The sequence below is a fragment of the Bradysia coprophila genome, chromosome III (genome assembly GCF_014529535.1).
Source record: "Bradysia coprophila strain Holo2 chromosome III, BU_Bcop_v1, whole genome shotgun sequence".
In the NCBI taxonomy this organism is placed as follows: Eukaryota; Metazoa; Arthropoda; class Insecta; order Diptera; family Sciaridae; genus Bradysia; species Bradysia coprophila.
In genome coordinates this window covers 5,352,114-5,364,368 of record NC_050736.1, presented here as the reverse complement: position 1 = coordinate 5,364,368, position 12,255 = coordinate 5,352,114, and the positions used below count along the sequence as shown (strand labels likewise).

The window sequence follows — 12,255 nt, the reverse complement described above, 5'->3', positions numbered from 1 at the left end:
TAACTAATGATGGCGTGTCAAACCTTTACTGCTAAATAATTAATTATTTTTTTCCGTGGTATTTAGATGACGGTACGATTGCTGATATATTATCAGTAATACTTTCCGATATTAAGAAATTTTTGGATTTTTGTGTTTTGTCTGGTTTACTACTGAACACAAAGAACTGTGAGGTTTTTTTTGTTAATGCTTCAAGTGAGGATGAAGCTAGTATAAATGCTGAGATATCAGCGTTCCTGCTGGGAGAGTTGATGAGCCTTCTCTTGAGATATTAGGGTCAGGTTTCGAGAGAATTTTTTCTTCTAAGGTTGAGTCGTTGAGGTTAATGTGCGGCCGTTTGAAGTTAATAGATGTTCATCCGGCTTTGTCTTTAGGGAGATGTAGGCTTAATTATTTGTTGCGATGTACGATTCGAAAGAAAAAATAATTTTTTTCTGCACTTCTTCCCATATATATTTTTTTTTTCAATTTATCGGATTAATGAGTTGTATTTAGAGGAATATTTGGTTTATTTGAAAGATTTTTTTTATTTAACAATGTTTACCTTGAAGCAGTTTTGAACCTACGACCTCATGATCTCCAGTCCACGATCTTACTAATGTAGCTGTTCAGTCATACAAATAGTGACAGCTTATTCGGAACCGTTGGCACAAAAGTATTTCTGTTGGTACGAAAGTAAATCTTTTGTGACAATCGGAAAACTGAAACTAATTGTTTTCGTGAAGATTGACTAGCAACTATAACAATAAGGCCTTTAGTAAACGAAAGCGAGAAAGAAGAAGTGAATGCAACTTAAATTTGAGAAACCGGCTATCTATATTTCATAAATGGGTGGCTGAAGTTATAGTACAAGATTATTTCTCAAATATTGTCGTTCTTTTTACAACTAAAATACCGCAAATTTTTTGTTTTAAATTTAAAAAAAATATCTAGATACCTCAATACGACTGCGGATACCGACTAATTATATTCGTTGAGTCCCCAAAATCGCTCGAAGTGTCACTGAGCATTTGAAAAGTGTTTCTAAAGTTGTGAGCAAAATCAAAATACTATTGAATGATCATTCTTAACAGTAGAAAAATTCCTTCTTTCAACATTCGTTGACAACAAACGTTAATTTGCAGAACTCGTTCATAAGAGAATATTTTTGTGAGAACAGATTGAGAGATTCTTTTGCGGCAAACGAAAATCTTTTTTCACAAAAGAAGGCCGTTTTTCTCCGTGCAGTCTTCCAAAATATTGGATATCAGTTGTGTTGGCATACGCATAGGCTATTATGAAGACCACGATCACACCCTGGATATGCGATCTAGCTACGATCCTGTATGCATTCTCATTTTTTTCCTTGAGAGATTATGACATTTTTATGGTTACATACGAATGATGACAAATTGACAAGAATTATTGATGGAATATGGTACATTAATATCTAGTATTTTCGAATTCGTATCTCCATTTACTTACGAAATACATGTACGAGCATGAATATCATCTGTTATCGACAACGACGACATAATTGTTACTTACATGGTATGGGGATGAAAATAAGGTTATTTGATACAATTTTCCCCGGAGGAACTGCGTCACAGCCTTCGCTGCCAATACGGCTATGATGTGATTTTACCAAGGTAAATAGAGTGTGGAGGTAATGACGAATCAGATGTGCGGTGCCACGAAAATTCGATACAAACGTCATCTCCTACCTTCGTCAAAAACAAAAAATCGAACTCGGGTCATCTTATTTATTTATTTATTATTTTGTGAAATACAAGTAAATCATAGTCAACTATTTAAAAATAAGCTTCAAACTTATGTGCTACACCGCTCGTCTGAATGACATTACCTCCACACTATTTATTTACCTTGGATTTTACACTCATAACGTCCTCAGAAAACCATTTTGTTGCGATGCTTCTTGACTAGATACGTCAACGACTATGTCACCATATTTATATCACGTAGTGTAAGTTTTGCTTATATTTTTTTTTAAATAAAATTACATTTGATAAAGGGGTCACTTTCGATAAGATATTATAGGTAGATTTGTCGATACACTTAGCAAACACACACTTTAGTTCAGTTTTATCAGCATTACGAGCAGAAATATATTGTTGTTTGGCACTGTAAAGGTATCCGAATTCAGTGCCTTATAATACTTTTTGACTGTACGAATGGAAAATGGAATTCTTAAACAACGGAAGAAACTGTATACGAAGACTGTTCATCTGGTAAGTAAATTAACCTCAAAGAGCTGCTGACGATATGACATTATCATTTTCGTCACACGTCTGTGTGTTTATTAAAATGACATCGAAAAGATTACATCAATTTGAAAAGCATCGGGTTTTCCCACGTAAATCATTACGTTAAATGTAGAAAATACCTTTCCACGTATCACCATCGATTGATCGAATTACAATTTAATCATCATCATATCATCGTTATCACCAACCCTCCAATACATGTTATTTTAATATGCAACACCAAATTTCGATTTTAAATTGAAATTCACCCGTCCCGCTAATTTCAAATAATTTCTTATGAAACAAACAACACAAAGGACAGAAATAGAATCCAAATGCTCTTCATATTGCCACCCCATTTCATAACAGCAAAAGCTCCCATCAAATTCTCACTCACACTAGTGAATTGCCGATACGAGCATGCGTGATACTTCATTGAACGACATAAGGATATGAAAAATAGGTTTCAATTCCATTCACCCACGACACACCAATTCGACTTTTAAGTGTGTACAGCTATTTTCCAAGCATTCGAATTTTCCGACAAAATACTTCCAATACCATCAACAAAACTGATGAATGTATTGCACCGTTCCGAAAGTGAGTTACACATAGGAATCGATATAGAACAGAATACATCTATTCGAACGATTTTGCTGGAGTGGTGTTTTGGTGAAAGTTTTCCGAACGAAAAATCGGAAAAATCTGTAGGAAAAAAATTGATAATTCAATATTCTTATGACAAAAGTGAATTAAAAGCGTTTAGCTGAATGTCTTGTAATGATGTGAATTACAGTTAAGTTCTCAATTTGATAATCTGATGTGTCTAAGTTAAAAAAATATGAAAATTATGTTGATTTGATGAAAATGATAGCGAACAGGAAGTAATCATTTTAGCGAAAAGTGCAAAAATATTTTTTTTAAGTTCAAACTAACAAACTTCAAGTGACAATATTGGATTAACTTGAATATACCGTCAAATATCCCCCAATCGAATCACAATGCAGCCACCGCCTAGAAAAGTAAGTTCAGAAATCTCTTTTCTTTTATGGTTTTGTAGATCTGTTACAAATATGGCGTGTCCAAGATTTTTAGGGTAAAAGTGGAACATAATGTGCCAATCAAAGGGAAATTAAATCCTGTTTTAAGTCTTTGTCGTCACATTCTGTTTAGAATGCCAGTGATTCCAAAACAAATCTTAGTTATACTTCAAATTAGTATTCTGTTTCTCTTCCGTTAAGAAAATCGATTGCTCTCGATCCCATACCTATTGTGAGTGCTATACACTTTTGGTGGGTTTGTTACTTCTTTTTTTAACCACAGATTTTATTGATTCCTATCAACATTTCAATCAGCATTGTTATTTATATCCTTTTACAGACGATAAGCATGTTGGCACTGAAATTAACGAGTCTGTTACTTCTTTTGATCTAAGTATTTCCAACAGATTGATACAAAATTCTCTATTTAATAGATTTAACATGCAGTGGTGTTGCTTATGAAAGAACATGAACACTTATTTTTGTCACTGTTGTCGATAACATATATGACATAGCCATCATTATAAGGACAATCATTTTAAAAAATAGCAAGCACACGTTCGACACTTTTTATAAAATTTTTTTTGTAAAAGTATTAAGCTTTTGTTCAAAAGCAAATGAAAAGCTCTCTCATCAAACACATAAAATGATTCGGTGCTAATAAGCATCATGATCTGGGTCCGGCAATATTATCTTATTCGTAACGTTTTCTTTCTCCAGCGTATTTATGAAGTCAAATTCGGTAATCTGCTATCGACAGCAACGACAAAAATAAGCGATGTTAAATGAAGCGACAGATTTAATGTCGGTCTGTTAAAAATACTCAGATGAAGTAATAGAATCGATATATAATTCTAACGATATGTTTCAGGACCGGAAAGCATGTTTGTTTTCCATCAATCAACGAATCTCTCCTAATACAATTAGTGTGAAAGGATAAGCCTACGGTCCTTACACAGTTTATAGAGTTGATTAATTTTTTAAATTTCTTTCTTATTCTATAATTGCCTGCATTTAATGTATTAGACTGTCTAGACAGCCATACAAATGATTAATTATTCGATCGTCACTTATTTTCCAGGGAAACTACGTGAAGTTTCTCAAGAATCTCCATTCCGAGCAGTTGGCTAAACTTCAATTGAAAAACCAACATGAGTGTGAACTACTTGAGGACATTCGGCAGTTCACAATCAAAAGATCAGCCATTGAAAAGTCGTACAGTGAGGCATTGCTTAAAATTTCGTCAGCTTACTTGAATAAGAAAATGGCTAACATTCCTGAAATCAAACTAGATGGAACGGAAAAATGGTAAATGATTGGGGTTAAACGTTGAGTTAATGCTTCTGACGGTAAATTTTTGTTTGTAGGAACATGTGGAGTGTGTGGCAGACTGTACTCGAAGAAAATGAAAAATTGGCTAAGGCACGATTGGCTGCTATCGAGGTATTTCAACAACAAATTGCAGATGAAGCCAAGAATCTTCGAGAATACAAAATTCACATAAGCAAGAAATGCGTAAATCAATTAGGCAACATTCAAAAAGAAGTTCAAACAACTGTTCAAAAGGTGGATCTTACTAAAAAATCGTACTTCGATGAGGAGCATAGTGCTCACGGCGTACGAGATAAGGCCAGGGATATTGAAGAGAAGCTTAAGAAGAAGAAGGGATCATTTTTCCAATCGATAACGTCGTTACAGAAAAATAGTGCTCGAGTTACGTCGCGAAAGGAAGAATTAGAAGAAAAATCAACTGGTGCTCGTAACGATTATCTTTTGAGTCTGGCCCAAGCCAATGCTCATCAAAATCGGTACTTTGCCGTTGATCTGCAAACGACCATGACAACAATGGAAAATTATGTTTTTGAGCGCATTGCCGAGTATTTGACTCTTATGGGGCGAACGGAATTATTAACCTGTTCAGCCACACAAAATTCGTTCAGTAAAATTCGAGATCAAGCTCAACAGTTGACAAGGGAATATAACGTTCAATGTTGTTACCTATTCTATCCTGTGCTAAAGCAACACATTTCATACGATTTCGAGCCATGCGACAACGATCTAGTAACTAAAATTACAGCCGAACACGATTCAGCTGCAGCAACGCTCAGCCGAGAAGCAAAAATGTTTGCTTCGCGTATTGTACGGGAAAATAACGCAATCCGAGATAATGCTAGAAAATTGGCAGTCTGTGTACAAATGAGAGATGCCGGTCAGAGAACAGATCCAAATGACCCGAATGGGCCAGACCTAGAAACAAAAATGGAAGAGTTTAGAGAAAATATTCGAAAGTCTGAAACTGAGAAGGCAAAATCGGAAGCGTGTCTAGAATGTTTGAGGGCTGGCGGTGTTAATGTGGACGAATGGATGCAAGAAGCGGAGACATTAGGCGTTCAGGAGATACCCCGTTCATCTAGCTCATTGTCAATGCGAACGGATGCATCCGGACAAGGTGAACAACAAAGCACCGACTCATTTTATGACAGCGACAATACGGATCAAGAAGCACATCCTAGTAGCACACAAAAAGAAACTCCTTCTCGACAGCCCGAAGTTGTGGAAGATGATAGCTCGCAGTCTGAATCGGATGAAGGCGACGTTGATGCTATGCTGGATCGAGAACGTCAGAAAATTGAACAGTTAACAGCAGGTTGGGACGATCCAACAACTGTGGATTGGGGCGCAGTGGAAGGTTCGACTCAGCCCGATGCAGTTCCAGCAACTACTGGACCCATATTCAAGTGCACTGCGCTCTATTCGTATTCAGGTAATTATTTGAGTTATCCTACCATCCAATAACTGTTGTCGGCTCCAATCCATATATATCTCACCACCAATTGCTATTAGCGAATTTAGCTTTAATTCATACAAATTTTTCAGCACAAAACCCTGACGAATTAACAATAGTAGAGAACGAACAATTGGAAGTGATTGGTGAAGGTGATGGAGATGGTTGGCTTAGAGCCAGAAATTATCGAGGTGAGGAAGGTTATGTGCCTCACAATTACTTGGATGTGGAACGAGACGTTCCGATCGATACTAGCAATCAACAGCAACTGCAAACACAAATGTCCTTTTCATCTGTCGATTAGTGAGTATTGAAAGGTGGTTGGAACGGGAAAGTTCATATTTAATTCGTCCGATTATTTCTGTAGCACCATTGAAAATGAAGATCAAGAGGTCTATCAGGATTCAACAGTACAATCTCCAGACCAAGTTTCGGTTATATCAGCGCCGGTAGCGGCAAAATCGAACGAACCGCAACAAGAATGGTGTATTGCGTTGTACGACTATGATGCATCAGCCGAAGATGAATTAACATTCGAAGAAAATCAAATTATCAAAATTGTCAATAAGTCTCCACATGGTGTTGATGATGGATGGTGGGAAGGCGAATTGAATGGAGTTATCGGCAATTTCCCATCATTGGTTGTAGAAGAGTGTGACGCAAATGGTGAACCATTCACAGAGTCTGACGACGAATCACCGCCACCATCAATTCCACCAGTTTTCTCGCCTCCAAAAGCTCCGATGGTTCCGTTCATGGCAGAGTTACAACAGGCTGTACAGAAAGTGGAAGTAGATATGGGTAGGTTACTGCATCTGTTGGAGTGATGTTAGAGTATTGCATTAAAGAATATTTTTAGCTGAAAACACATCCAAGCAAGAAGTTAGTGCCGGAAAATTTGAAATTGAATTGTCCGGAAACAAACAGAAACACTACGGTAAACAGTTTGCCGGCGCTCCCACTCCAGGTAATTTTTAGTTTTATTTATTATACTATTGGCCTCGAAGTAATAATGTATCGTTCTTGCAAACAAAGTCTTAGTATTGGAAACGGATTCGGTGAGTTGTGTTCTTAAAGTTGACCAACGTAATTATTTAAATGATCATGTTGCCCTACAGAAATTCTTGACTGAACAATTTGAGCTCCTAGACTTTTCCCTATTCCACTTTCTAACTTTGCCCGTTTATTTCCAGGGTTCGGGTTCCGATCATGATCATACAGATGATGGCGAAGAGGCAGAGCCGGTGAAAAAACCCTCGAAGGATGTGAAATCGAAGAAAGTTGTTGTTGACGAGCATCCCACTGACATTGGTTTAGGATTCGTCCACATATCCGTCACAGCCGCCACTCCAATGGTAGAAGACGCAGAAAAAACGTTTAAAGACACAATCGAAGAGGAAGATGAAAGTGAAGATCCGGACGAAAGTTTCGAGAAAGATGTAGCAGAAGCAGTCGACGAAATTCTTGAAGAAGCTCAAGCGCAAACTGCCTCAGTTGTAGCAACATCTCAGCCCCAAATGCCATCAAAACCCCCACCAACAAATCCTCCACCAAATCCTCCACCAAATCATCCACCAAATCCACCACCAAATCCTCCGTCAAAGAAAGCTCCAACGAGACCAACGCAACCTCCATCTCAGCCTCCGCCCCAACCTCCACCACAACCTGAACCCGATAATAATCAATTCGAAGCAAATTTTGAGGCGAACTTTGAAGCCAATTTCGAAGCTAATTTCGATGATGCATTCGGTGAATCATCGCCAGAACCAGAACCACCAAAACAGGTGGTCGGCGGACGAGCTAGCATACCCGATGATCTAGATTCAGCACAACTGGCCCGATTACAAAATTTGAAAGAATCAAATGCATAAATTGATGAAGGATAAATTTAGCGTTTGATGAGAAATTAGGAAATGTTGCTGTTGACAAAAGTTGGTGAAAGTGTGTTGTAATCACCATAATTTATAATTCGACAAAAACAACTCATAAAAATATACTCACAGAAATCTATAGGGAATTAAGTGTAAACATTTCACACTGTAAAACAAATCATCAATAAACAAAACTAAAGGAAACAAATGGAATAGAATCGCAGATAAAAGTTAAAATGAATTGAATTTGAATGACATTATTATTTTGGAAGAAATAAAATTGTTAGGTTCATTACAGTCAATAAATCGAAACCCAATATAATCAGTTCAGTTCAATAAAAATCAAAAAGAAACGAATTAACTACAAAAACAGGAAAACACTCTCACACACATCTAAATAAAATAATTTTCGATTAAATGTTGTACCAAAAAACAAAAATAAATAAATGAATTAGCAATATCTTAGATTAACTACATAATGTGAATGAATATAAACCAATAATAGAATCAATTATGTTCGAAAAAAAAACAAACAAATATAATTTGCGCAAAAAATATCATTCTTATCTAAGTAATAATATTAATACCAAAATTCTGTTTAGAAAAGAGTTTCTGCATGAATTATAATTGAGTGAGTGAGTTTTTGTTATGCTAACCAAAGTGTAGTGTAATGGAAAAAAGTGAAAATGAAATATTTTCCTCTCAAAATACTGGCAAAACTATAGAAGGAAAACCATAGATTCAATTTAAAATTTGGTTGAATAGTTCGCTAAACCATTCGTGTGATTGATATTGATGGAAATAGTTAATTGAAAATTAAAATAAATAAATTTAGCCGCCCAATGGAAAGGGGACAGCATCAGGATATGAGTGCGATGTTAAATCGGGTAACTGTGGACGTAATTTAAATTTTCTACTGAACCATTTTTAAATACCCTTTTCGATCGAAAAATATTTTATAGCAAATATTTGGTCAATGAAAATGTTACGTTCCCATTGATATAAACGTCGAAATTGGTTCATTAGTACCATTGAACAGTATTTTCCATGATGATCAGTATAGTTGTTGAATACCGAACGGGTCAAACGGCTCAGTTAAATGGCCCCTTTAAGAGGCATCGATGATAAAATTGTAACCCACATTTGCGTGTCTCGTATTTCATGTTTGATGATATCTTTTCATCAGAATCGTCTTTTAAAAATGTACGACTTCAATATCGACCACGATTGTGAGACAAATCAGCAGTTTAACAAGATTTTCATAACTGCTACAAGATAGTCAAACTGCTACAACCAATTCTATTTTCTGTAGAAAGCTAACACATTCGTGGTCGTTATCGCGGTCTTATATTTTTTAACCAAATGTAGGCTGCAATTTAGCATCGATGACTATTAAACTAATGAGGAAGCAAAATCTCATCTGAAATAGAATAAATGGATAGATCTAGATGCTGTAAAAACTATTTTGTCACGTCATTTCCTCCTTTGATGACTATACCAAAGCTAGGTTCAACATAAATAATTTCAAAGCTTCAAGCGTATCAGCAAAAAAAAACTTTTTATTTCAAGGATAAGAATTAAATTTGATTTAAATACTCCGATCGAATTGATTAACAAAAAAGTAACGTTCGTGTATAGATGATTTAACCACAACCATTTAAAGCAGATCCTGAAAAATTATTTTTTTATCGCACACGATCCAATAATTTTTCAGAAAATTTCTCTAAAACGATGAATGATTTTCATTACAGGAAAAAGTTCATGAATCTTATGTTAGCTGCATCGTCAATCTAAGTTGTTGTGCTTGTGTTTGTGTTAATTTTCATTGTCTTCGTTGCATAAATGTAGGCGATTTATTTGAAATAAAAAAATTTCAACAATATTGTTGATATAATGCCTTGAGTGAGATGAATGAGTGAACGAGACCGATAAGAAATTTGTTTGCGTTTTATGCTAAGACTAATTATGTCTTAGGTTTTATGAATTAAAATGATGGAAAATTGATATCCAGAAAAAAATGCTTTGTTAGTTGAATGAGTTCAGACCGCTATATTATGCGTTCTTCTCTGCGAATTGGCTAGAAACGATAGTGCAAAATAAGAAATAAAATGATATGAAAACACAGCTGTTAAAAGTTCGTATAGGTTTTATCATCAAAAAGTACATATATCTTCAGCATTATATATATAAAAACACACACAACACACCACACATCATATATATAGATATATAATCGTTATATTATTTGCTTTTCGTCTTTCTCTATCTCTATTAAATGATAAAGAAAAATTGAAGAAATATTTATAAACCAAATTAAGAAAGAAAAAAACTTGGTGAAAGGATGCAAAAAATCTTTAAACGAAACTTAACAATTCAAAAGTTAGTATGATCTACAACACTACCTATATATATATATATATTTGGAAAGTAAAAATTTATTTGCATTTGAACAAAAGAATAACGAGAACGTAGCTTTTCTCTTTGCCTTTTCCTGTATTTACCTAAAACAAAGTCCTCTTATTGCTATGGAACTCATTGGAATCGAAGAATTTCCACTTATTAATTGTAAAAAGAAGAAGAAGAATAATAATTAATTGAAAAAAATATATTTGTGTTATTGACTAATTCGTAGGCAATGGCAAGCAGACATAAGAATGATAACAAAAAAATTTAGTTTAAATTTAGTTTAATTTATCCGGCGCTCTATTCATCATTTCGAATTGATTGTTTCATTCAGCAAGAAATAAATAATGTGTTGAACAGTTAAGCAAACATTTGGTTTTTAATTTTGTGTTCTTTCGATAATATGGGAATAAGCTGGCGGTGGAAGATGAACGAACTGTTTATGGAAAATACTGCAAATTCATCAAAAATATTTTTCAAGTAATGAAGGTTCATATTTTATGTGTTTCTGCTCGGTAAATGCCGCCCTTCCCTTCAAGTAACTATAACGTCACCACTCGTCAAAATAAAAAATTTTAACCACGAACATAATGTACTATTGACCCTTTGTCTGATTTTCTGCAATTAACCTATTACAATCGGTTGGCGTATCTTGATCTGCTACGTGTTTTGTTTAAAGCGTTGTACAGTGTTCGATGCCAAATCTTTTACTTCATTAGGTTTAACACAAGTTTTATTATATAAGAAAAGATTCTAAAATTTTGTCGGCGCTGTCGATAACAAATGAAAATTTTTACTTTATCTAACAACTCTATCACCAAACACTTTGGTTTTGAGTTGTTAAATTTCACAAGATCCGAAGTTAATTTAAATTACCAACATACGCATTCAAACCAGTTTTCACATTCTTTTAGACCACTAATAAATAACCCCATTGAACGTGGTATAAACACCAAAAACGAACGCATGAAAAATACACATTCTCAATAAAGGATAATTCGATGTGTAGTTTTTTTGAATGTGGTATGTTTATCGCTCACATATACATGTTCTATATTGTACTAGATGGTATGTAGAAAATTATGTTGTTCTCTGAAGGGGAAAAGGTTGTTATGCAACGCCAAGGATATTTGTATGTTAAAAGTTAAAAATTTGTTTAACGTTTCACAGGCGGCAATTATATCATTTGGGTAGCTATGGGATCTATTAATCGATTTAATGTAAGTATTGTATGTAAGAAATATAATCTGTCCTTCATTTGTGTTGTATTTTGGCGTTTGCTATATAAGAGGCTCCGAACGTCAAGTTACAATATATGACATATGAAGTAGTAGATGTAGATTGAAGGAATTGAAACGTATATAAGTCAATCGCCCTGCATGTAAACCATATGCAAATATGAGAGGTGATTTTGACTTAAATTTCGTCATAAAAATTTGAAAATTGCAAGTTGAATGACCAGGCCATGTACTTTGCATATAAAAATTAATTACAATTTTCGTTTTTACATTTATTTATAAGTCAAAATCGCAATCTCTCATTAGAGATGCTGTATGCTGTATCTCATAAAATAAAACTTGTTATATTCCCTTCTTTTAATTCGTTATTACAAAGACGATCGTTATGCTACATAGCGCCCGGACTATAATACTTTCTCAATTCAAATCATAAAATCTATGGATCTTTCATCGCTTAAATGTATTGACTATATGAGATATATATCGCGTAAAGTTGTAAATGTTCAGCAAAAAAAACGCCGCATATGCTTTTATGAATGTGTAGAAAATATGTTTAGAAAATCAAAATGTAAATAAAAAAGAACAAGACAAAAAAAAACTATCTTACACTTCTTAATTCTGTTGAGTTTCGTGCAAAGAAAACGAATTGAATGGCTTAGAGTCACAGGAGCTCAG

At 34.6% G+C, this 12,255-nt stretch overlaps 1 protein-coding gene across 2 annotated transcripts; it reads left to right on the top strand.

Moving 5' to 3' along the window:
* Positions 1–2,079: 2,079 nt before the first annotated feature.
* On the top strand, positions 2,080–10,709 carry LOC119079870 (protein nervous wreck). 2 transcript variants are annotated; one of them, XM_037187954.1, is made up of 8 exons: positions 2,080–2,228; positions 4,365–4,591; positions 4,651–6,047; positions 6,161–6,371; positions 6,436–6,869; positions 6,928–7,035; positions 7,104–7,126; positions 7,262–10,709. In XM_037187954.1, exons 1-8 carry the CDS (start codon positions 2,172–2,174, stop codon positions 7,937–7,939), a joined length of 3,135 nt encoding a protein of 1,044 aa, XP_037043849.1. In that variant the 5' UTR covers positions 2,080–2,171; the 3' UTR covers positions 7,940–10,709. The 2 variants fall into 2 exon arrangements, with proteins under 2 accessions (XP_037043849.1, XP_037043856.1); XM_037187961.1 differs by lacking the exon at positions 2,080–2,228 and adding an exon at positions 2,860–3,265.
* The last annotated feature ends 1,546 nt before the right edge of the window (positions 10,710–12,255 follow it).